Source organism: Palaemon carinicauda, chromosome 30, assembly GCF_036898095.1.
Source record: "Palaemon carinicauda isolate YSFRI2023 chromosome 30, ASM3689809v2, whole genome shotgun sequence".
NCBI lineage: Eukaryota > Metazoa > Arthropoda > Malacostraca > Decapoda > Palaemonidae > Palaemon > Palaemon carinicauda.
This window is the reverse complement of record NC_090754.1, coordinates 24,038,285-24,065,700: the sequence shown is the minus strand read 5'-3', so window position 1 is coordinate 24,065,700 and position 27,416 is coordinate 24,038,285. Positions and strand designations below refer to the sequence as shown.

General features: G+C 43.2%; 1 protein-coding gene across 1 annotated transcript in view; it reads left to right on the top strand.

Annotated features, from left to right (window-relative positions):
• Positions 1-27,416, top strand: part of LOC137623430 (ATP-dependent RNA helicase TDRD9-like) — a 266,190-nt gene that overhangs the window by 27,075 nt on the left and 211,699 nt on the right. Inside the window, exons 4-5 of the mRNA XM_068354264.1 lie at positions 22,100-22,227; positions 23,634-23,843. Coding sequence (XP_068210365.1) covers positions 22,100-22,227; positions 23,634-23,843 — 338 coding nt within the window. The remainder of the gene's footprint in view (positions 1-22,099; positions 22,228-23,633; positions 23,844-27,416) is intronic.

Here is a 27,416-nt window from a genome sequence, read left to right as displayed (position 1 = left end):
CACAAGCTTATGTAGGCCACACGGTTCCTTGCGGAACAAGGAGCTTGTGAGGTGCAGGGACTCCTTTTCTCGAGTGCGACTCACTCGGATTCTGAGTCCCCGGGTAAAGTCAAAGCCAGTATGGCTGGGGACTTTCCACCCTACCTAATGGGTAAGTCACCCATTGTAAATAGTGTGGTTTGTATTTCGGTTACGGAACAAATGACAAATTCGAAGATAATTTGTATTTTTCCTAACCATACAAACCTTAGCTATTTACACATATTTGCCCGCCAGCCCTGTTCCCCAAGACAAGTCCTACCTCTAAGTGAAAGTGAGCATTCATCTGTGTGTGAGGGGGGGGAGGGGTAGCTAGCTACCACTCCCCTACCCCCCCCCCCGCTAACTAGCGCGGGGGTAATACACCCTCGTTAAATTCTAATGGCTCGCCATTTCAGCTGCGCTAAAAGGTAAACCCATTGTAAATAGATAAGGTTTGTATGGTTAGGAAAAATACAAATTATCTTCGAATTTTTCATTTTGTGTTGTCAATGGTACCAGTAGATTGGGTTTGTGAATGTATTGTACCACTATATAAGGATAAGGGAGATGTGCATGAGTGTTGTAATTCAAGGGGTATTAGTTTGTTGATTATATTTGGAAAATCATATGGAAGAGTACTGATTTATAGGATTAAGGATAAAACAGAGACTGCAATCTTAGAAGTACAGGATGGTTTTAGAAGAGGTAGGGGATGTATGAATCAGATTTTTACAGTTAGGCAGATATGCGAGAAATATTTACAAAAGGTAAGGAGGTGTATGTTGCGTTTATGGATCTGGAGAAAGCATATGATAGAGTTGATAGGGAAGCGATATGGAATGTGATGAGGTTATATGGAATTGGTGGAAGGTTGTTGCAAGCAGTGAAAAGTTTCTACAAAGGTAGTAAAGTGTGTGTTATGATAGGAAATGAAGTGAGCGATTGGTATCCAGTGAGAGTGGGACTGAGTCAGGGATGTGTGATGTGGCCATGGTTGTTCAACTTGTGTCTTGATGGAGTGGTGAGAGAGGTGAATGCTCGAGTACTTGGACGAGGATTGAAACTGGTAGACGAAAATGATCAGGAGTGGGAGGTAAATCAGTTGTTTGCGGGTGATACTGTATTGGTTGCAGACATGGAAGAGAAGCTTGGCCGATTAGTGACAGAATTTGGAAGGGTATGTGAGAGAAGGAAGTTGAGAGTTAATGTGGGTAAGAGTAAGGTTATGAGATGTACGAGAAGGGAAGATGGCACGAGGCTGAATGTCATGTTGAACGGAGAGTTACTTGAGGTGGATTAGTTTAAATACTTGGGGTCTGTTGTTGCAGCAAATGGTGGAGTGGAAGCAGATGTAGGTCAGAGAGTGAATGAAGGATGCAAAGTATTGGGGGCAGTGAAGGGAGTGGTAAAGAATAGAGGGTTGGGCATGGTTGTAAAGTGAGTTGTGTACGAGAAAGTAATTGTACCAACTATGATGTGTGGATTGGAGTTTTGGGGAATGAAAGTGACAGAGAGACAGAAATTGAGTGTGTTTGAGATTAAGTGTCTGAGGAGTATGGCTGTTGTATCTTGAGTAGATAGGGTTAGGAACGAAGTGGTGAGGGTGAGAAAGGGTGTGAGAAATGAGTTAGTAGCTAGAGTGGATATGAATGTGTTGAGGTGGTTTGGCCATGTTGAGAGAATAGGAAATGGCTGTCTACTAAAGAAGGTGATGAATGCAAGAGTTGTTGGGAGAAGTACAAGAGGAAGGCCAAGGTTAGGTGGATGGATGGAGTTAAGGAAGCTCTGGGTGATAGAAGGATAGATGTGAGAGAGGCAAGAGAGCGTGCTAGAAATAGGAATGAGTGGCAAGCGATTGTGACGCAGTTCCGGTAGGCCCTGCTGTTTCCTCTGGTCGCCTCGGATGACCGCAGAGGTAGCAGCAGTAGTGGATTCAGAGGTATGAAGCTTCATGTGTGGTGGATAACGGGGGAGGGTGGGCACTGGCACCTTAGCAGTACTAGCCGAACTCTGTTGAGTCCCTCGTCAGGCTAGGAGGATCGTAAAGAGGAAAGGCCCCCTTTTTTTTCATTTGTTTGGTGTTGGCTACCCCAAGATTGGGGGAAGTGCCTTGGTATATGTATGTATGTATATATATAAAATGTTAGTACTGATGCATATTTTGGTTAAAGTGTATTCAGATTTTGCAATTTTTCAAATTTTCTCTCTCTCTCTCTCTCTCTCTCTCTCTCTCTCTCTCTCTCTATCTCTCCTCTCTCTCTCTCTCTCTCTCTCTCTCTCTCTCTCTCTCTCTCTCTCTCTCTCTCTCTCTCTCTCTCTCTCTCTCATGTTAGTACTGATGCATATTTTGCTGATAATGTATTAAGATTTTGGAATTTTTTAAAGTAATTTGGGTAATTCAGAGAGAGAATTTGAAATCTTTAAAACTCAATTATTGTTAACTCTGTTCCTATTTTTGTCAAAAATATAGACTTTATTATAGCATAGCATACATACACATACATATACCAAGGCACTTCCCCCAATTTTGGGGGTAGCCGACATCAACAAATGAAACAAAACAAAAAGGGGACCTCTACTCTCTACGTTCCTCCCAGCCTGACAAGGGACTTAACCGATTTCAGCTGGTGCTGCTAGGGTGCCACAGCCCACCCTCCCCCGTTATCCACCACAGATGAAGCTTCATAATGCTGAATCCCCTACTGCTGCTACCTCCTCGGTCATCTAAGGCACTGGAGGAAGCGGCAGGACCTACTGGAACTGCGTCACAATTGCTCGCCATTCATTCCTATTTCTAGCACGCTCTCTTGCCTCTCTCTCATCTATCCTCCTATCGCCCAGAGCTTTCTTCACTCCATCCATCCACCCAAACCTTGGCCTTCCTCTTGTACTTCTCCCATCAACTCTTGCATTCATCACCTTCTTTAGCAGACAGCCATTTTCCATTCTCTCAACATGGCCAAACCACCTCAACACATTCATATCCACTCTAGCTGCTAACTCATTTCTTACACCCGTTCTCACTCTCACCACTTCGTTCCTAACCCTATCTACTCGAGATACACCAGACACTTCATCTCAAACACATTCAATTTCTGTCTCTCCATCACTTTCATTCCCCACAACTCCGATCTTTACATCACAGTTGGTACAATCACTTTCTCATATAGAACTCTCTTTACATTCAGGCCCAACCCTCTATTTTTTACTACTCCTTTAACTGCCCCCAACACTTTGCAACCTTCATTGACTCTCTGACGTACATCTGCTTCCACTCCACCATTTGCTGCAACAACAGACCCCAAGTACTTAAACTGATCCACCTCCTCAAATAACTCTCCATTCAACATGACATTCAACCTTGCACCACCTTCCCTTCTCGTACATCTCATAACCTTTCTCTTACCCACATTAACTCTCAACTTTCTTCTCTCACATACACTTCCAAATTCTGTCACTAATCGGCCAAGCTTCTCTTCTGTGTCTCAACCAGTACAGTATCATCCGCAAACAACAACTGATTTACCTCCCATTCATGGTCATTCTCGTCTACCAGTTTTAATCCTCGTCCAAGCACTCGAGCATTCACCTCTCTCACCACTCCATCAACATACAAGTTAAACAACCACGGTGACATCACACATCCCTGTCTCACCCTCACTCTCAACGGAAACCAATCACTCACTTCATTTCCTATCCTAACACATGCTTTACTACCTTTGTAGAAACTTTTCACTGCTTGCAACAACCTTCCACCAACTCCATATAACCTCATCACATTCCACATTGCTTCCCTATCAACTCTATCATACGCTTTCTCCAGATCCATAAACGCAACATACACCTCCTTACCTTTTGCTAAATATTTCTCGCATATCTGCCTTACTGTAAAAATCTGATTCATACATCCCCTACCTCTTCTAAAACCACCCTGTACTTCTGAGATTGCATTCTCTGTTTTAGCCTTAATCCTATTAATCATTACTCTACCATACACTTTTCCAACTACACTCAACAAACTAATACCTCTTGAATTACAACACTCATGCACATCTCCCTTACCCTTATATAGTGGTACAATACATGCACAAACCCAATCTACTGGTACCATTGACAACACAAAACACATATTAAACAATCTCACCAACCATTCAAGTACAGTCACACCCCCTTTCTTCAACATATCAGCTCTCACACCATCCATACCAGACGCTTTTCCTACTCTCGTTTCATCTAGTGCTCTCCTCACTTCCTCTATTGTAATCTCTCTCTCATTCTCATCTCCCATCACCGGCACCACAACACCTGCAACAGCAATTATATCTGCATCCCTATTGTCCTCAACATTCAGTAAACTTTCAAAATATTCCGCCCACCTTTTCCTTGCCTCCTCTCCTTTTAACAACCTTCCATTTCCATCTTTTACTGTCTCTTCAATTCTTGAGCCAGCCTTCCTTACTCTCTTCACTTCTTTCCAAAACTACTTCTTATTCTCTTCATATGAATGACCCAATCCCTGACCCCACCTCAGGTCAGCTGCCCTCTTTGCCTCACGTACCTTGCGCTTTACTTCCACATTTTTCTCTCTATATTTTTCATACTTTTCTATACTATTACTCTGCAGCCATTCTTCAAAAGCCCTCTTTTTCTCTTCCACTTTTACCTTCACTCCTTCATTCCACCATTCACTGCCCTTCCTCATGCTGCTTCCAACAACCTTCTTGCCACACACATCACTTGCAATCCCAACATAAAACATTTCATTGTACATCTGATATTTATTTTTTTTTAAATTCAAAAGGAAACAAAACTTTATTTACAGTTTATTATTTTTTTTTTACAAAACTTTTAAGATTACAGCATACAAAATGTAGAAAACTGGTCAATTCAGGGTTCATGTGGACATTGGAAAAAAAGGTTTGTTCCCACATGGATACAGACTATTCGTACCTTTAAATAGACAAATGTCTTCAGCAGAGTTGGAATGGCTTTTGCGTTCATTAATGAGATAGTTAACAACACGTGGTACTTGTAGAAAAGTAGGGGCTACCCCTCTGTTGGAAGCTCTTCACCTTTGTCTTTGGCTGCAACAAGTTTAGATATACTGTTGTCACCTAACCTAAAGCTTTGATCTTTTTATTTTACCTTTTAGGAAGTGAATACTGGCTATAGTAGTTTGTGATGGATGTGATTGATTGATTGATTTGGAGTGATATAACCAAGATGACAGAGTACCAGATGGGCAAAAATAACTAGAATATTTACCGAAGCGAACATAACCCAAAATGGCTGCCGATACCTCGGCAAGACAATCGCTTCCAAAACTAAAAACCACCATATTGGAAACAGAACAAATGCCCGGTACTGTCAAAAGCTGCCAAAACAAACTATGGTACTTAACATTGGTAAGGGTGAAGTATCAACGTCAGTCATGTTGAATTAACGACAATCACTTCGAAAAACACTGGGCAAAACACTTATCAACTTTGCTGGCAAGTCCAAAACAGAAGGATGACCTAGTGAGCGCGAGTGGTGGGTGTCGGTAGGGTAACCCAACTGTATTCTCTAGGGCCTGTCACGGCCCTCCCCCTTTGATGAAGGGATTATCTAAATGGAAGACAGCCTGTGAATAGTGTTTTACAAACGCCCTTGTTAGATATACGACACCAACAAGGTGCTCGCGCGAGGGTTGTAACCTCTGCATTCCATGCTTTTAATTTTCTCTGGTATATTTGGAAGATTTATATCAGAAAAAGTACAGAGAAGGACTTTTTCGCCGGCCGTCACAGGTCTCTCCCCAGAAATAGATTTTTCCTTCGTCAAAATCCCTTTTCTGGCCTCCTGTGATAGATGTGAAGGGAGAGATATGTACTTGCTAGGGAAAGGGTGAATGCTACAATGGGTTTATGGCCAAACTGGCTGTCGATCCACAATCAATTATTTAGTCTTGTAGGGGGTTATGATTATTCACAAGCATCTCTGTGTGCAATTGCAGGTTGTGCCTTCATGTACAGTGGCAAGCATATACTTTGAAGGGAAGAGGATAGATAAAGCTTCTCCAGTGTCTTTATTAGCAACATTCAAGAAGACACTGAGGAAGTCTTTTACCTCAATTCCTTCCTTCATTGAGTGCAACTACTACTGTGGCTTCTCCGCCTACACTTCTTACTTGGTTCCCAGTAAGTATGCGGCACGAGTGAGGCAACCTCATGTTTTGGCAGGTTTTTCAGGCTCTGGTGGGTATGGAGTCCCCACCCCCCCTTTTTTTTTTTTGCCACCCCCCATTGGAGGTTGGACACTTCTCTTGTTGCCGCGCAAACTGCCGATGAAGAGTTTGACTAAAGGAAGGCTTGGACCTCATTAGATCTGGCAGTTAAGCCCTCCACGTCTTTGGTAAGGAACATGGTAGCTAACCCCTGGTATTCCAAGTGCCGGTGTCTCCCTCGGTGATGCCAGTGATGAAGGGCATCAATGATGTGACAGCAGTGTCGGAGACTTTAAGTGTTGATTCCCCCTATGAATCTAAAGCCCAAAAGGACTCATCTGTAACAGTGCTAGTGCCTCTAGGGAAGAATGCTCCAGCATGAGTTGGTGCTGCTCCCAACGTTTAGCGTAAGTTGGCTCCCTGGTGTCACCCCCTAGTCCGTTACCCCAACCCCTTTGCTTGTGGTTCCAGGACTCATACCCCCTCCCCCTTTGCCTGTGTTACAAATCCCAGTAAGTGGGCCTAACTCCTCCTCCATGACAGTGTCCCTAGTGTTGTTGTTCCTATTGTAGCAACTAGTGTGGTTTTCTACCCTTGCGATATCATTATCATTGATAGTCCCTTAGACTTTTACTACTCTGCCTGTAGAGGTAGAAAGAAAATTTGGTAAGAGAAAAAAAATGTGTGCATTCCTCTTCCTCTTCATGTTCCAGCTCTGGTTCTGGTGCTCTTTTTCAGACAAGGAGGAGTAAGAAGTCCAGGAAAAGCCGCTTAAATCTTAAGGAAAGGGTTTTTATGATACCTCCTCTCTTTGTGCATGGTTTGTGGCCTCGTGAGGGTCAGAGGGAAGGCTCTTACCATTCTACTCCCCCCTCCTCCCCGGTTGGTGCATGTGCCTGTGCCCAATTTTTCCCCGGCTGTCCCGGTATCCAGGTGAAGTAGAGGCGTACGACCCCATACAGGTGCGCAGGCCCTTAGCCTGAGCTGCTTCAGCTACCCATGTAGTCAGGCAGGGTAGAGGTCATACACCTTCTGTTTGCCATTTGTTGAGGAGCTTCGGCTCCCTCCTTCACCTATCCTACCTGGGTGTTGGACTCATGGTCCCTTCTCTGGTCGTGGTACTTTGGTGCACTGTCTTGAGAAGATGGCACCACTCCAGACTGTCATGGTAAGCATGTGTGCAATCTACGATTACAAGCCAAAGGTGAAGGAGCCAATTAGGATAGGTCTGGAGTGGAGGGAAGAGTATGAGTTACATCTTCTGTTTCTGCATTGATCAGTGTCATGGATCCTTTCCTCCGTTGTTGTCACCCATCTTGGCCTTCACCAGTCCCCGATTACATTTCTGGTTCTGCTCTTAGGGCAAAGTGCTTGTATTGGGGTTTTGGAATGAATCCCCAGTGCAGTTTCTTGCAATCTACTCTTTAAGGTAACCGGACAATCCAGTACTGATGGAGACATGCAATCCTGAGGTTAAGTGTGCCTTTGTGGATGTTGTGCACTCGTATGTGACTGTAACAGATTGGGTAAGTCAACTTTGACTCCACCTTTGTGAAGAACTAAGGTCACTGATCAGTAATTTGGTGCCCTTCAAGGGTTGAGGCCATCCCTGTAGCTGGCCTGGCCCTATCTGGTTATTTGGGCCTTGATTATGTGTGAGAGAGCTATTAGGTTGTAATTGAGTGGCTAGGTGAATGGAACTAACTTTATTTCAACAGATAGTGAGTTGATATACATGTTCTGGACAAGAATGCCACAAAAAATCAAACAAAATAATTCCTGGAAAGGCAGACTTAAACAGGTTCTTTTAATAGTAAGGTATAGAATGAGATATACAGTAAAAAAGAAAATATGATTATAGTGTTCAAGCTTGTGTGAAATATGTGAGGTACATGGCTTCCCCTTAACAAAAAACGTGCATGTGAAATGGGGTACCCCACTCATGAGAGACGTACTGTAGGCGGGTCATCTTGCAGGAGATACGTATGATTAGGCCATCAATGGAGACCCAGTCGTCTTTGCCGGTAATGTTAAAAAAGCCTTTAGATTGCGACGGATCACGAGGAAAGGGGCCATTTAACCAAAGTCTGTCGGCATGTTGTGAATTTTCCCACAACGTGACATAAGGCACTGAAGATTGTTGGAGGAGGTGGCCGACTGAAGAGATTCGGCAGGGACGACCATTTCAGCTACTGAGACATCCGGGGTGTCTATATTATTATTTTTATCATTCTTATTATTATTATTATTGTTATTATATTATTATTATTATAATAGTTAATTTCTAAGCTATAACCCTAGTTTGAAAAGCAGAGTGCTATAAGCTCAGTGGCTCCAATAGGGAAAATAGCCTAGTGAAGAAAGGAAACAAGAATGAAATATTTTAAGAACAATAACATCAAAATGAATAAATACCTCCTATAAACTATAAAAACTTTAACAAAGCAGTGGAAGAGAAATAAGATGGTATAGTGCTCTCGACTATACCCTCAATCAAGAGAACTCCAACTCAAGACAGTGGAAGACCATGGTACAGAAGCTATGGCACTACCCAAGTCTAGTGAACAATGGTTTGATTTTGGAGTGTCCTCCTTGAAGAGCTGCTTACCATAGCTAAAGAGTCTCTTCTATCTTTACCAAGAGGAAAGTGGCCACTAAACAATTACAATGCTGTAGTTAACCCCTTGAGTGAAGAAGAATTGTTTAGTAATCTCAGTTTTGTCAGGTGTGTGAGGACAGAGGAGAATATGTAAAGAATAGGCCAGACTATTTGGTGTGTGTGTGTGTAGGCAAAGGGAAAATGAACTGTAACCAGAGAGAAGGATCCAATGTAGTACTTTCTGGCCAGTCAAAGGACTTAATAACTCTAGTGGTAGTATCTCAATGGGTGGCAGGTGCCCTGGCCAATCCACCTGGAGTGGTCCTAATTCCTAGGAGGACCTAGGAAAGCAGGCTAAACTAGTTGGCCGCCTTGTAGCGGCATATTAAAGCTGCCCTGAGGGTGCGAGGAAAATGTTCAACCATTCCATTGGCAGCAGGGTTGTAGGCAGTTGTCTGATGTAGGACGATTCCCAGGAGACTCGCTGAGGATGGCTACAATTGTGAGGTGAAAGTGGTACCCTTGTCAGAAATATTAAGCTCAAGGATACCAAACCTCGCTATCTACCCTGAGAGTAAGGCAGATGTACGGGGGGAGGGGGGGGGCGTTGCAGTTTCCATGGGAAAGGCTTCAAGCCAACAAGTGTAGCAGTTGATGACAGTAAACTGGTAACTATGGCCTTTTGATGTAGTTACGGCACCTAATACGTCAACGTAAGTGTGGTCAAAATGACGCTGAGGTTGAGGATAGATGCCCACTGAATCCATGTGTCCATGTAGTTTTGAAGATTTTCATTAAGTACAGGCGCAGACCCAATCCTTAGCAAATGAACTTCGTCTTCAGTAGCTGTGCAGTAGATCGGCGAGAGGGATGGGAAAGGCCATGAATGAAATCAAACTTCTGTCGGCGCATGGGAACGGGTATCCATGGTTGTTTTGCTTCCGGTACTGACGTCACAGAGGGTGGTGGTGTTGGAGTTGTCATGGGCGACGTCTTCCCAACCAAATGGTGTGTAGGATGTCTTACATGCTTGGCACTCTGAATCTTTATCGGGCCAAGGTATTGTAATCCAATCCTAGGTGAATGGCAGATAATATGTTTCTTGACAGGGCATCGGCTATGTGATTTATTTTCCCTGGGACATGTTGAAGGGTGCAATTGTATTCAGCCACAGCAGAGAGATGTTGGCGTTGACGGGAGGACCACGCATCAGACTGTCGAGTGAAGGCGTGCATCAGAGGCATGTGGTCTGTGCAAAGGATGAAGGGTACCCTCTAAGAAGTGGCAAAAGGGGCAGACAGCTAAATGCACCACCAGCAATTTGCGGTCGAAGGTAGAGTAGCCGGGGTCCGCCTTGGTCAGTTTTCTATCGAAAATGGCCAATGGGCGGGGCGAGCTGTTGACCAATTGGTCACAATTGTATAGAAGTGTTGATCCTGTAGTCCCTTTGAATGAGAATAGTCAGCATAATTGATAGGCATATCTCTTCTCATGTGCTAAGGTACCGAGCGAAGGACAAACCATGGTTCAAGAATAATTGTAGACGTGCTTATTTGGAGAAACAGGAGGTCTCTCATCTTTGGAAGGGTAACCCATCAGATTTGACCTGGAATAAGTATACTCAGGTTAGAGCTTTAGCTCAGAGATTTTATGTTTCAACTAAAAAAAGTACAATTTAACTATAAAAGAATCCCTTTCTATTTCAACCCAGGAGCATAAGTGGTGGACTACCCTTTAATCTGCATCCTTTGGTGTAGATGCAACAGTTCCTCCTTTACTTAAACCAGATGGCTCTGTCACTCACTGTCCAAAGGAAAAAGCGACTCTTTTGGCAGATGTGTTTGACAGCAAGCAGAGTAATGAGAAACTCGAACTTCCTCATTCCTGTTTCCCTGAGGCTAAACTAACTAGTTTAGCTTTTCGATCTTGTTAAAGCTCTGTTGATGGACCTTGATGCTTATGGACGTGTAGACCCAGATGGTATTTTTCCTTTGTTTTTATAAAGACTGCAGATTTCTTAGCTCCAAAGTTATCTGTTATTTTGCGCAAGTTAGCAAGAAGAGGAGCTTTTAGCACTTGGTGGAGAATTGGTAATGTTAGTGCACTATGTAAAGGTCCAACTGATTATCGCCCAATTTCTATAACTCCCATAGTATCTAAAGTTTTTGAACTTCTTTTGACAAAACGTCTTAATAGGTTTGCTGAAGGTAATCATGTGTTCCTTAGTTTGCAATTTGGTTTTCGTAAAGGCCTTGGAGCATATGATGCCCTTCTTATAATCTCCAATGCTGTACAGTAATCCCTTGATTGGGGTCAGGAAGTTTGTATGGTTGGCCTTGATTTTAGTGCTGCCTTTGACCGTGTTAATCATGAGGCCCTTGTTTTCAAACTCAAAGAGTTGGGAGTGGGTGGGTCATTTCTTAGCATCATTATTGAATTTTTCAGTAATAGATCGCAAAGAGATGTTTTTGATGGTCACCATAGGGAGTATAGGAATGTGATATTTGGTTTTCCTCAGGTTAGTGTTCATGGCCCATTACTTTTCATACTATATACACATGATATGTGGTTTAGTCTAGAAAACCAGCTTATTGCATATGCAGATGATGCTATTCTCTTTGCATCAATTCCATCTCCTGAATGTAGATTTTGGGTTGCTGAATCCCTTAATAGAGATCTAGCTAAAATTAGTGCATGATGCAAATTATGGGGTATGAAGTTGAATCCTAACAAAACTCAAAGTATGATTTTAAGTAGGTCAAGGATGGTAGCTCCTGAACATCTGGATCTCAGCATTGATATTGTTTCTTTAACTTTGCATGACTTTTAAAATTTTAGGTGTAATTCTCGACAGCAAATTTACTTATGAGAAACTTATTAGGTCTGTGTCTTCTTCAATTGCACAAAAAATTGGCTTATTGAGAAAGTCGTTCAAGATTTTTTTTTATCAGTCTATTCTGAAGAAGTGTTTTAATTCTTTTATTTTACCTTGTTTTGAGTATTGTTTTCCTGTCTGGTCTTCAGCTGCTGATTCTCATCTTAATTTGTTGGACAGGAACTTACAGTCTATTAAATTTCTTATTCCTGATCTAGATATTAATCTCTGGCGCCATCATTTAATTAGTTCATTATCATTGTTGCATAAGATTTTTCATAACTCTGACCATCCTTTACATTCAGATCTTCCTGGACAGTTCCATCCTGTTCGTAATACTAGGTATGCAGTTAATTCTAATAGTTAGGCCTTCTCCATCATGAGGCTCAATACTACACAGTACTCTAGAAGTTTTATTCCAGCTGTGACCAAGTTGTGGAATGATCTTCCTAATCGGGTAGTTGAATCAGTAGAACTTCAAAAGTTCAAAGTTGGAGCAAATGTTTTTATGTTGAACAGACTTACATAAGTCCTTTTATATTTTATAAATCAAATATCTGTTTTAATGTTGTTAACAATTTTAAAATATTTTATTTTAGTTTTCATTACTTCTTATATTGTTTTTCTGGGCTCAACCTGTGCCGGCCAGTGAAATGCTCCTATAGCACCATTTCTAAGGAATATAACTGCTAAAATATTACCAGAGAAAAAAATGTATAGGAATGCTAGGTTGAACTAGCTCGCTCACCTATTGGTGTCGGTATAATCTAGGGCGTAACAGACCAGAGGTCTCGTACCATTTAGATATCTCCTCTTCAAAATCCCTCAATAGTGAGGTGCGGTTCAACCTCCCCTGCCGCGCAGACTAGTACTACTAACTCTACCCACGCTTGCCCTACACTCCTTTTTAGCACCTGATACAGTTTAGTGTGTTTTGTTTTTCTCGGTGTTTTTTTTTGCATTATTTTCTTCTCTCTACGCATCGATGGCGGAATCCCAAGTTACTCCATCGAAGTTAAGTACTTTATCCATGAGTTTTAAGCGTGAATGGGCAGTGTAACCATTGTTTTATTAATTCAGAAGTGTTTTATAGTGTTGGCGTTCCTTCTAACCGTTCATGGTTCCACAGTCCTGCCTTTTCTCGCTAGTTCGTTCGTTGTTCTTTTCATTATTGTTATTCGTTCGAACTTTTTGGGAGATTTTACCTTTACACCGATTATATTCTTGCAACTTTAGCGTATCATTATCATTATTATACTATGGTATCAGTGTTAGCGTATCATTAAGGCTCAGTTATGTTGGCATGCCTGCCTTCGTGCATATAGTGGATAGCGTTCCCGCGGGAACTGCTTTGCTGTTTTTTCTAGGAGCGTTTCACTTTGATGTTATATTGACTATTAGTTTTATTTTCGCTCCACATAGTTTTACGTTTTGGTTCGAGTGGGGCTCTCGCGTTGCTCTTTATGTTACTGTTCGGTATCTACCCGCTTCAGTAGTAAGGTTGGTACCCCTGTTTTCCATCTTCCGAGATGACGTCATGCCTCCTCCCTTGCCACTCGCTCGAGTCCCTCTCTTGCCTTATTAACTTAGCATGCCTAGCCATTTTTACGTGATTACGCTTTTTTTTTTTTTCATTATTTACTTTTAAGTATTTTTAACAGTTCATATTGTTTTTATTGTCAAACTCCATTATGATCATATTTTTGGGATTTTCCATGTTGTGTTGAGGGGATCTCCAGTTGGTAGCCCTGCCTACCACCACCTGTCCACGTGATTCCCCTGTACAAACCCCCCCACACCCCCAGAGCACGTCTCTCCTCTCACTCGATGGTTGTTGGCTATGACATACGGGCCAAGCATGCTTGTTCCTCAGTCTTCCCTCAACATTCCGACATACTGAGGACCGAGATTATCTCACGGGGTGCTACATAGTCTCATTCATCCCGGGCGGTTCTCGCCCCCCCCCCCCTCTCCCGTCGTCTCGATTGGCCATCAGTCGGGGGAGGGTCGGGACCGCCGGGGACTATATCACGTGCCCTATCCATGTAATCGGGCAGTCTACTTTACGCCTTCTTAGTATGGCTTTTGCTTTTAGCTTAATGGAATTAGGAATGAGACCTTATCTATAGGTTAGGAGTGTCCCCATCATACGGTACCTCCTGCCATTATCGTTCGTAGTAGGACATATTATTAACCTACAATCATAGCATTCTACACGAATCATTACCTTCGTCCCGGTACATTCTCCCACCGTACCCTCCCGTCATCAGACATTGGGACCTCCGGGCTTACAATACTGCCGGATCTGATGACGCTGACACAGTTTATGATTAATACTTTCCCTACGGGAACCCTATATTTTCACGGATGTTAATGTATTGGATCATAATAATAGGAGTTTTTTATTATATGTATTAAGGATGTAACTTTAAGTTTACTTTAAGTATTTCTGTTCCCAGTCCGGGACTATTATTTTCTATTTAATCCCTTATTTATACATCCTTTTTATACCTCCCTGGTAATGACGGGATGGTATATTCCTCGCTATGACAATATTATTTCATTGATAATCTTAACTTATTACGGAATTGTTTCAACAATGTCAGTTAATTTTTGATATTTTTTTCCCCAGTTACTATACCGGTCCGAATTTTGTTCATAGCCTTTTGTTCCGATTTCATGTTGGTCCATTTTAAGAATCCGGAACACCCGGATCTTTTTAGGTTATTAACCTATTAATGTGGGATACTCATGTATCTGTATTTTATTCTATACTTCCCAAGTAGCGACGGGATAGTGTATTTCAAACTATGACAATATTATTTCATTGATAACCTTAACTTATTACGGAATTGTTTTAACAATGTCAGTTTATTTATAAGTTTTTCCCCGGTTACTAAACCGGTCCTAGAGTTTGTTCATAGCCTTTTGTCCCGGTTTCATATCGGTCTATTTTAAGAATCCGTAACACCCGGATCCTTTTAGGTTACTAACCTATTATGGGATACTCATGTATCTTTATTTCATTCTATACTTCCCAAGTAGCAACGGGATAGTATATTTCTCGCTATGACAATATTATTTCATTGATAATCTTAACTTATTACGCAGTTTCATATTGGTCTAATTTAAGAATTCGGAGCAACCGGATCTCTTTAGGTTACTGACCTGCTATGGGATACTTATGTATCTTTATGTTATTCTATACTTCCCCAGTACCGACGGGATAGTATATTTCTCGCTATGGCAATATTATTTCATTGATAATCTTCACCTTTTATGGAATTATTTTAACAATGTCAGTTAATTTATGAAAAGTTTTTTCCCCGGTTACTATACCGGTCCGAAATTTTGTTCATAGCCTTTGATCCCGGTTTCATACTGGTCTATTTTAAGAATTCGGAGCACCCGGATCTTTTTGGGTTACTACCCTACTATGGGACACACTGTAGGTGCCCCTGTCGTTACTATCTATAATTTTAACTTCGGATATAATCTTTTGGGATTTTCATTTTATTTCCTTTGTGATTGATCGGTTTAAACATTTATTCTCGATCTATTTATTCTACATTCCCAACGGAGTTACCTTGTTCATTAGTAACGATATACCCTCTTTCGGAGCTCGCAGTCTTCTATGACTTGTACCTTGGCGACTCTTTAGATCTGGGTTGGCGGGTTCGCCCGGAGTGTCAGGCCAGAGAGACCCTGTGTTTCTTCCTTTTAGGGGTTTTCAAGGAAGCACGTGGCTGATGTCAGGCCACGTCCTGTTGTCCCTAAAGTTAAAGCTACCCGCCAGCCCCTATCAAAGACTCACAGGTCTTCCAAATCACCAAACCAGTTAAGTCTTAGGGACCACGGCTAGATAAGTTCCCTAAGGAGACCGTTACCTTCCCAAAAGAACAGGCTCAGTCTGTTTGGGTTAGAACCCTGAACGAGTGGGGTTGCACGAACACCATGCTGACTCCCCACAAGAGCACATACACTATGTTTCTTGTGGACGAGCAGACCCCTACTCCTGGCGTCACCAAGATGGTGGACTTAGCTCTTCAGGCAGTGGCCGAAGACAAACCTTTGCCCCAGCTTCGGGAGACAGACCCTACATCTCTTCTGCTCCCATCAGGTAATGAATGTTGGCTTAACATTCAGTCAACATTTACCTCTGGTAAGTTATCTGCTGATTGTGCGTCGACGCGATTTAGCGAACGACTTCCAAGACTTCCTGAAACCTTAATTCGACTCGAGTTCGAGTCCCGGTCTAAGTTTAGCAGGAGCCTAAACGTCTCGACGATGGCGGAGATGTTTTCCCTCAACTATGATGGGGAACACGCTTTTAAGGTCATGACAAAGGCCACCTTACGATCCTTGTTATCGGATTGCTATGACTTCTTGGTAGCCAGAAGACGTTGCCGTAGAAATGTTCTATCAGAGGCTACTATCCGCCATGAGCCGAATATACTCATTAAAGCCTCCGCTTGGGGCCCGGACCTGTTCCCGGAGGACATGGTCAACTCGGTGTTAAGCGAAGCTGCCAAGGTGAACCAGAGCCTCAAAGTCCGTTGGGGTCTCACTCCCAAACGGAAGTTCGAACAGTCGAACGTTCAATCCCGGGGCAGGAAAAGGCTACGTCCTTATAACTCTGCCCAGTTCCGCCAGACTCTCCAGGTAGTCCAGCCGGTCCCGGTTGCTCAGACCATCCAACCCTCCACCTCCAAGCCTCAGCCCCAAGAGGGATATGTTCTCTTCCCTAAAAGCCAAGTGGCTTCGAGTTCGTTCACCTCACCGGCTTATAACCCTGCCTATGAGTCCCGGGGTTCCTCTCAAGGATACCAGCGAGGCAGAGGCCTTGGTTCACGTGGATCCTTTCAGAACAGAGGCAAGGGGAGATATTTCTCCCGTGGAAAGGGATCACGCGGAGGCCGTGGCGGAAAACCCTCCACCTACTGAGATTCTTCAGGTAGGAGGGAGGTTTTATGCGTTTAGGGGTCTCTGGAGGTTCAGTCCTTGGGCCTTCAGCATAATTTCCAAGGGCCTGGGGTGGAGTTGGATAGAAGGGCCTCCTCCACCGAACAAATTCCATCAACTCCCGCCACCGGATCTGACCCTGTTTACCCAGGATCTATTGCGCAAGAACGCGATTAAAGAAACAAAACATCTGAAGTTTCAAGGTCGCTTATTCAGCGTCCCGAAAAAAGACTCGGGCAGCCGGAGAGTCATCCTCGATCTTGCCCGGCTAAACTTGTTCATTCAATGCGACAAGTTTCACATGCTTACCGTCTCGCAGGTACGGACCTTACTTCCCCGTGGGGCCGTCACCACCTCCATCGATCTTACCGATGCTTACTATCATGTTCCAATAGCGAGACATTTCCGCCCATTCCTAGGATTCAGACTAGGCAACAAGGCTTACACGTTCAAAGTGTTGCCATTTGGGCTCAACATTGCGCCCAGAATCTTCACGAAACTGGCGGAATCAGTCATTCAAGAACTTCGAACCCAAGGGGTCCAAGTTGTTGCATATATGGACGATTGGCTAATCTGGTCAGACAACGTCGAGGATTGTCTCAAAGCGACAAACAAAGTGATCCAGTATCTTAAGTCTCTGGGATCCAAAATAAATTTCAAAAAGTCCCGCCTAACACCTAAGACCAAGTTTCAGTGGCTGGGATTACAATGGGACCTACGCTCTCACACCATATGTCTCCCCAGGTCCAAGAGAATAGAGATTGCGAAGAATACCAAACGCTTTCTCGGGGAAAAGATAACATCCAGAAGGAACCAAGAAATGATCCTAGGATCCCTACAATTCGCTTCAGTGACAGACCTTCTTCTGAAAGCGAAACTGAAGGACATAAACCGGGTTTGGCGCTCCAAAGCGAACAACAAATTTCGAGACAAGAAGACCCGTCTTCCTCCCATTCTTCGGAAGAGGCTTCTCCCATGGACAACCACCAAGAGCCTGTCGAAATCGGTCCCGCTACGGTACCCTCCTCCAAAGATAGTCATCCACGCGGATGCCTCCCTATCAGGTTGGGGAGGTTATTCCCAACAGAGGAAGGTTCAGGGCCTTTGGTCCACAATGTTCCAACAGTTCCACATAAACGTCCTAGAAGCCATGGCGGTCTTACTAACTCTAAAACGTCTTTCCCCGGCCAAGAAACAACACCTGAGACTGGTTCTCGACAACGAAGTTATAGTTCGTTGCCTATACAGAGGGGGCTCCAAGTCAGGCACCATCAACCATGTGAGGTAGCACACTTTTCCCTAGCAGCCTCGAACCAATGGCACCTATCAGCTGTCCATCTGGCTGGAGTTCGGAACGTTGTGGCAGACGCACTCTCAAGGACGACCCCGTTGGAATCAGAATGGTCACTAGACCGAAAATCGTTTCAGTGGATCCTCTCCCAGGTACCGGACCTCCAGGTAGATCTCTTCGCGACGGAGTCCAACCACAAACTGAAATGTTATGTGGCCCCCAACCTGGACCCTCGGGCTTACGCCACAGATGCCATGTCTCTGAACTGGAACACCTGGGAAAGGATTTATCCTTTCCCACCGGTGAACCTATTGATGAAGGTGCTGGACAAACTTCGAACCTTCAAAGGTCAAGTAGCCCTGGTGGGCCCCAATTGGCCCAAGAGCAATTGGTTTCCTCTTTTACTGGAGCTGAGTCTCCGCCCTCGCCAGATTCCCAACCCGACTTTGACCCAAATAGTACAAACGCGCACTGTGTTCGCTTCCTCAAACATTCGGAACGCCCTAACTTTATGGACTTCATGAAGTTTGCGGCCCACAAAGGGGCTAACATAGATCCCCAGAATACTTTATTCTTAGAATCAGATAAAAGAGACTCCACTCTTCGTCAATATGACTCAGCGGTCAAAAAACTAGCAAAGTTTTTGAAGGATTTTAATGTTGTCTTTATGACATTAAACCTAACAGTTACCTTTTTCAGGACCTTGTTTGAGTCAGGTTTGGCAGCTAACACTATTACTACCATTAAATCTGCCTTGAAGAAAATTTTCCTGGTCGGGTTTAATATAGATCTAACAGACTCATTGCTAGCTTCAATTCCAAGAGCTTGTGCCAGACTGAAACCATCCATTCGTCCTAACTCGGTTTCCTGGTTTCTCAATGATGTCCTCAAACTGGCGTTAGAAACCATCAACGACTCATGTGAGTATATACCTATACTCAGAAAAACTCTATTCCTTATGAGTTTAGCATCCGGCGCTAGAATTTCGGAATTAGCGGCCTTGTCAAGAGATCCAGGCCACATCGAGTTCCTTCCATCAGGAGAAGTCCTCCCCTCCCCAGACAAAGTCTTCTTGGCCAAAAATGAAGACCCTCAGAACAGATGGTCCTCCTGGAAAATTATCCCGCTCCCTCAGGATCCTTCCCTGTACCCTGTTACCACTCTAAAGTCCTTTCTATCAAGGACTTCCTATAAGACCTCAGGACCCTTGTTTGTCAGAGAACAGGGAGGGACTATAACTTTAAAAGGGATCAGACAACAGATTTTGTATTTTATCAAACAGGCTAATCCTGAGTCTTTCCCTCACGTCCATGACATACGGGCGGTAGCAACCTCAATAAATTTTTTCCATCACATGAACTTTGCAGATCTTACTAAATATACCGGATGGAAATCCCCGTCAGTGTTCAGGCGGTACTATCTTAAACATCTAGAGGCCCTTCAGCTCGCTATCGTAGCAGCAGGGAGCGTGGTATCCCCCGAACAAATTAATTCCTAATTAGTTCCTGAATGTACTATGTCTTGCCATCTTCTTCCTCTTACCTGCCTCACTTACAGTTCCTACTTGAGTTCAGTTTGTTGTGTCACCCATGGGTGTCCCCATATCTTAGATATTGTTTATCTCTATTATTAATTGTCATATTTACATTTTGTCCTGCGAATTATATTTCTTTTATGTCCAGTTTTATATGGTTTTATCTAAGATATTCTGACCTCAGATCATATTTTGTTTTCAAGTTATATTTTTTACATTTTGTCATCCCTTCCTGGGATATTATACCCTGTCAGTTTTTGATGTTATAAAAGACTATCGTCTACTACTGCAACTCTTAATTAAACCACTGTTATGTTATGTTGATTTTAATTCGTTCCCTTATATTTACTGAAGGGGTTCGTTTTTCTGGTACTATTTCTCTGGCCGGCACAGGTTGAGCCCAGAAAAGGGATTTTGACGAAGGAAAAATCTATTTCTGGGCGAGAGACCTGTGCCACCCAGTGAACCCACCCTAGTTGTCCCCCCCTGATCAGACCCCAAACTTAGGGGTGCTATAAGGCGTGCTGCGCAAGCGTGGGTAGAGTTAGTAGTACTAGTCTGCGCGGCAGGGAAGGTTGAACCGCACCTCACTATTGAGGGATTTTGAAGAGGAGATATCTAAATGGTACGAGACCTCTGGTCTGTTACGCCCTAGATTATACCGACACCAATAGGTGAGCGAGCTAGTTCAACCAAGCATTCCTATACATTTTTTTCTCTGGTAATATTTTAGCAGTTATATTCCTTAGAAATGGTGCTATAGGAGCATTTCACTGGGCGGCACAGGTCTCTCGCCCAGAAATAGAGTTTTCCTTCGTCAAAATCCCTTATTTATTTCCTCTCCTCACTGGGCTATTTTTCCCTGTTGGAGCCCTTGTTCTTATAACATCTTGCTTTTTTAACTAGAGTTGTAGCTTAACTAGTAATAATAATCTGCTCAAGTACTGCACTAACAGTGATGTAGCTGGCATCAGTGTAGAGGAGAGGGGCATGTGGCACAGGAAAAGTGAGAGGAGCATTGGTTGATAGGGCATTCTTTGCGTTGCAGAAGGCCGCTTCTTGAAGGGGACCCCACTTCAGGTTTTTTGCCTTGCCCTTGAGGGAAGCAAAAAGGGAAGTGGCGAGGGCTGGCAGGAAAGGGTGATAATTATTGATCATACTCAAGAATTCTTGCAGTGCTTTGACAGTTAAGGGTATGAACTTCTGGATGGCTTCTACCTTTTCAGAGAGGGGATGGAGTGCCCTAAGAACGATACTTCATTGGTGCCGAAGGTACACTTGTCGTACCGGGCTACAAGGCCTTTCTGTTGTAGTCTGTTGAGCACAATTCGTAGGTGATGGAGGTGTTCTTGTTTGATGGAAGAGAACACAATTATAGGTGTCTACATAACATACACAGAAGGGAGCAGGGAGCCATCTTTCTTCAGAACGATATGTAAGGTTGATGACTATGGGCTTGAGCTTTCATTTCAGTGAACATTTGTTTAGCGGCTGCTAAGCAATCCTGTGCCAGTTGGCTGAATCTAACGAACACAGAGGTCCCCGTCGTTTTGATATGGTGATAAATACCGTGTTTGGCGGGAACTATTTGTGCTTGGCGAAGTTTTAGACGGAAGACCGTCGGGTACGACCTGAGGAGGTAGGCATAGGCATCCATGGGTGTGCCAATGAGTAAGATCTTTTCTCGACGACTTCGATGTAAAAGTTGCCGAAGACCACACCAATGGGGTAGCCCATCACTACACTGTTGTTCTGTGTGTACATGTGGCCACGGTGGGTGGTAAAAGGGGCCTTTTTACTAGCAGGGTGCAAAGGGCTTCCTCAAGGACATACAGGGCGGGGGTGGAATGGCCCTGTAGACTTTCTCCTGGATCAAGTCGATGGTCTCTCAAACAGGAACGTTTGTAAAGAGGGACTATGCGTCCAGAGAACTGATGGTGCCACTACTGGGAGATCCTTTCAGCTTACTGAGAAACTTTGCAGATGAGACGACACTGTACTTGTTTGGAACATAATGGGTCAAAAGGGTTTTGAGTGTCTTTGCCAGATGGTTGGTCAGTGTTGGACACCTAATGAAAGGACAAAGTGGGTTGCCTTTCTTGTGAGTCTTCACATTGCCATACAGGCATCCAGGGGTAACATCCCTGGTGATGGTCTGAAAGAGGACGACTTTTGTGGCTGCATTGATGGTTTCAATTATCTTATTACATAGCCTATGACAATACTAAATGACCTTGCTAGTCCCATTGCTTAACCTTTGTCCTAAATATCATACTTCAATCCTGTCCAAGTTAATTAGTTGATATGAAGAATTGGCTTACATCGAGAAAATTCCTCATCTTGGCCATAAATTTATCTTAACCCTAGTCTTTTATTATTTTTCAATTTGAGAGACTTGGTAAATAGAACATAGTGTCTTACAATGGAATAAGTATAAAACTTTTATTTTTTATTTTGATGTATGTATGCTTCAGATATTTTGAGTTTTGCTTTTAACCGAATAGTTCTTGTTCAGTTATGAATTACATGAGGGTTGTGTGTTATCATTAGGAAATAATTATGATGAATTGCTTTCACTAACACTAATATTGCAAATATTTTGTTTTTTCTAGCTGCTGGACTGTCACTAAAGAGCTTCCATGCACGCCCATTTCAAGATGAGCTGAATGCTTTCCTCTCCAAGGTATCCTGGGCCTATGGATCTTTCTCTGATTGTCTAGCGCTCCTTAATGCCTATGATGTAAGTAGTATTTGATGGTTTTTATCAGTCATTGCAAATAAATTTAAATGTTCTCTTGTTATTTTAACTGTAAGACAAAATCACATATGTAAATTTACTCTCTTTTTTTTTTGGGGGGGGGTGGGGGGTACATTGTAGGAAGTGATGATTATTTTATTTTCACGAGTAGCTTCAGAGAATAAACAAGGCAATAGTCACTTCCACATTCATTCTTTAACTGTGGCTCCATAGATGAATCGACTGTGTAGTAAAACTGTGTTAACATAAATTTGTTTCAACACCAACAATGAAGTCCAATGGCAGTACTGTACATTAAACCTCAAGTACATTGCACCATTGAACTTAATCTTGCATGCACTCTTTCCTAGATACTATGGGCTTTCTAGTGTACTGTCTGTCATCACAATCTATCCAACCCCATTTCTTCATACAATCTATAACCTAATCAACCCTTATTTAGGCCTTGAGAGAGAGAGAGAGAGAGAGAGAGAGAGAGAGAGAGAGAGAGAGAGAGAGAGAGAGAGAGAGAGAGAGAGAGAGAGATAGAGATATTTTGATTGATTATGGTTAGAAACAAACTAGGAAAACTATGGCATTGGTGCTATTACAGAGATAGAGAATGTTTATAATGATTATGGTTAGGAACAAACTCTAGGAAAACTATAGCATTAGTGCTATTGTAGTGTTCATTACGAAGATATTTTGTATAAGTTATGAAATTATATAAATGATTCTTATTCATATTTGTGCATTTTCTTAATAGAGTAGCAGGACCCTGATATCAGATGATCCTAAACAAAGGTAAACAAAAAAGTCAGTAATTGGTGATTGTTAAAATGATTTCAGTATTAAAAGATAGAATACAAGAATGTTTTAATAAAGCATATGATATCCTCTGAATCAAGAAAATGTAATAACGATATAAAGTAAGAAAATATTGATGAAATGTGACTTGGATGATTAGGGTATCATGACATAGCATATTAAATATTTAGAAACTTCACTTTTTAAGTTTGATATACATCCAGATCAAGTTACGACATGTCTCTCAGTCCATATCTTGGTCATAAATCGACGACTTCCTGTACTCGGTATGTGTTGAAACAGTAGATAACTGAAGCATTATTTGGGCATCCTTTGAAGACTGGATTTTTGTGGTGTCTGGTGTTTGTACATCTACCATGAGTTTAGCCCCCCAAAAAGTAAATAACATTCTAAACATTGGATATTATATGTAGGCTAGTGTATGTAACTTTATCATGTCTAGGGGTATTTTGCACGTGCAATTGGTTCTTCAGTATCAGGTAGATTTGGGAAATATATGATATTCAACACTTTTTACCCTTGATATTTTTCAAATAGATGAGTTTGGAAGATTTTTATTTTTTATTTGATTGAATTTACAGCTTTGGCAAGGCATGCAGCTTCGCGGGGAGTTCTTGCGTCCTGGCGCAAGCCGAGAAAAAGAGTGGGCAAAACACAGCTATATAGAACTAGATTCTATTAGAGAAGTTCACAAATTGGTGCAAGAATTACAGAAGCGTCTGGAGAAAGTCAAGATCTGTATGTTCAATGCTGATAACTATCCCAAAAGTGATCAGTCCATTGTACTGAAAGTAGGTTAAAACTGTTTCTTTGATTTTTTCCTTTTTTAAATAATGTTATATTTTTCAATATTAAACTTAGCCGGTGATCATATAGCTGTCAGCTCTGCTGCCCGACAGAAAAACCTAAGGACAAAATACGCCAGCGATCGCTATACAGGTGGGGGTGTACATCAACTGCGCCATCTGTCGAGCAGGTACTCAAGTACTCCATGTCAACACAGAACCAATTTTCTCTCTGTCGTGCCACTGGCAAGACCTACTAAATACGCTGTTACTAACTGGATTTGTTTTCACAACTATTTGGTGAAGTACACTATTCCAGTTTTGAGCTTTCGCTATGCAGGGGTTTTATCTTCATCTCAAAACTTGAACTCGTTTTGGATAGATTTTATTATGGTGACAAAGAGAGTATGGACTCTCTTTCACTTTTAAATGGCCGACCCTTCCCTTAGACGGAAGTGTGTTTAGGTTTTTAGTAATTTTGCTTAACACGTTATAGATCTATATGTTTTATATCTCTCCGCCTTTATTAGGCCTCTTCGATTAACTTTCCATTTATTATAAACATATAAAAATAAATTTTTATGTTTTGTTTATATGCGACCTTTCCTGATAGTAGGCGGTCCTAACTTGGAACCGAAGTTAATCAACGTTGAGCCCGTTATATCGTATTTAGCCTTTAAAGAATTTAAAACTTTTTAAATTTAATGTTTTATGAAAGAATTTCTTTGATAGTCTCGTACTGTTTTCAAGATGAACTAACGTTTAGTTTTTTAGACTACGCAGTTGTTGACGTTCAGGACGTTCAACATGCGCTCTATCGTTACGATAGAGAGAGAGTGTATCACGGTTTCACTTTGCAGTAAGAGTAAATCGATTCTGACGTTTCGTTCATTCTTTCTTAGCTTAAATGGTTTAAATTCTAAATTAAAGGAACTTTTTATTTGGAAAACCTTTCAGTTTTTTCCTTTAGCCAAATAACATGTTTTGACGATATATAATTGGGCTCTTCTGTCAGGTGCGAAATCAAGAGAGAAAGAGAGAGAGAGATAGAGACGGAGGGAGAGAGAGGAGAAAAAACGTTCCGTTCAAGCGGGTAACGTTGTTCTCGTGTTACTCTCCTCCCTAGTCGCTGTACGGGGAAGAAGGTAAAACGTTTCTAGGGTTTTATTCTTGTCCCCAGGCTATGTGCGGTGAGAGATTGTAAACGTAGTTTATTTGAACTAGTGTTTAGTCTCTTTTCCAGCCACTGAATTCTTTATCTTTATATATGTTTTCTGTTTTTGCTAGTATTAATTTCGATTTCAGTGAAATAAGTGCAAAACAGAAAATCGAAGTGATAAAGTGATATGCGCAAGTGTTACAGTGTTGCGTCCGAGGGTTCGTCTGTTCGTGCCTGTCGTTCACCTAGTCCGGGACCTCTTGCAAGCTCCCAAGCCCAGGGGAGAAGTAATGTCGAACGACTTATGGGTTCGTCAGGCCTTGATCAACGAACAGACGTTTTCCCTCCGTGGTTTCGGGCGTATCTACCCAAGATCGCCCCACCCACACAAAGACGAGAGAGCCCATTTACTTCTCGTCTGCGGAAGAGGTTTCTCGTAAGAAACCTTGGACCAAGGTCTCGCAGCTTATTAAGCGCAAGTCGGTCCCTTCCGCGCAAGTCCAACGGCCCAGGTGTAGCCACTGGGTCAGTTCGGACTCGCTGCAGTCTTCCGATGACTGCACACCTCCTAAGAGAGGCAAAGTGGCACCGCAACAGGCAGTAACACCGTCTGTTGCCGCACCTGCTGCTGTAGACCCTAAGTGGTCTTTGCTACAGTCTATGCAGACACAGTTAGCATCTTTTATGCAGGAGTATCGTGCGGAGAAGGTTGACGCTGCACCCGTTAGCCTACAACCAACCACGGTTGTGCGTACAGTAGACGCTGACGCTACCTGCTCCCGCACTCCGCCTGTGAGAGTTCCACCTCCCATGCGCAGTGTACCCTGCCAGCCGCACGTTGACGTTCACAGACGCACGCTACCCTCCGTTGACGTTCGCGAGTTGCCACAACAACAGGAGGGTGGAGTTAAGTTGCTTTGTTTTGACGCTGTGCGTCAACCTCCGCAACCCACTGTGGTTACCGCTACTCGCCCGCAGCAGACTAGTCAGTCAGGAGTAGAGGCTTTGCTTCCCCACACAGCTATGGTTGTTGCCAGCTCACAGACTGTCAAGCAGTTACATGACGTTGCCTTCTGGTCTGCTACTAATGCACCAGTGCTGTATGTCCTCACGCACCTGTTGTGGTTGACAGTTCAGTTTTGACAGTTCACAGACTGTCAAGCAGTTACATAACGTTGCCTTCTGGTCTGCTGCTAATGCACCAGTGAGACCCTCACTGAGATAACCTAGCTTTTCTCGGACAAGGTTCCTGTAGATGAGAAAGTGCTGTTCTCCCTCCTACTGATATTCCTTTGAGGACTCTGTCATTTGGAGAGGAGCCTTAAGCTGCTTAGCCTCCTATGGACTTTAATTAAATCATGATGATTTTTTAAGGATCTTCGTCCGGATCTTGTAACTGCTGCTCCTCGTTCGCCTCACGTCAGAACTTACACTAGGCCTAGCTACTTCGAAGCCGTTGTTGTTAAGCTAGTGCTCTCTCGCTCTCCTAGAGAGCGTTACGTTGGCTAGGCGACTGGTTTTTGCACCAGGAGGAGTTTTAGGGATACAGCCTTTGATTTCCCTTCTTTTAAACTGGCTTATAGAGCGAGAGTCTGATAGGACATGAGAGAAGTTCTCGGCTTGGGAGTTCATGCCTCTGCCCAGGTAGACTTCTCAATTCTGGTAGACTCGCCCTGGCGCCTAGCCAGGAGACGCTCCAGTTGTTTACAGGTCAACTTCTCAACTTTTGTCGAGCCTTTGTAGTTTTGCTGTACTATTATGCACACATAACAAGGCTTCCAGGGATGGTAAATGGTTCCGCCTCAGTCGCTAACCCCGTCTGTTGCCACACCTGCTCCCGTAGACCCTAAATGGGCTTTGCTGCAAGACATGCAGTCCAAGCTTGTGTCCTTGATAGAGGACTTAAATACGGAGAAGAACCTTCTGGCCAACAACCTTCCTACCGGTTGGTTGTGCGCCCTGTTGACGCTGAGGTATCCTACTCGCGTCTGCCAGTTGAGGTGGTTCCTCCAACGATGCGACCCAGTGTGGGTTGCCAGTCGCACGTTGACGTTAAGCGACGCTCGGAGGTGGTTGTTGACGTTCAGTGTGTCACTAGGAAGACGTTCAACAACCAACAGAGGTGACTTGTTGTGACGCAGTGCGTCAACCTCAGCAACCCGGTAGGGTGTTGACTGCACAACCCAGACAGTCTAGACAGTTTCGGGTTGACGCTGTACTTCCTCGCGCACCCATGGTTGTTGACAGTTCACAGACTGTGCAGCAGTGCCTTGATATTGCGTCCGGCTCCGTCACGCATCCACCAGTGTGACCGGATTCAGCGAGTCAGACGTTGCCCACTCCGTTGCCGTTTCCTCATCAGTTTCGGATGAGGAACCCTCTGATGAGGACGTTACTGAACAAGACGATCAACCCCCAGC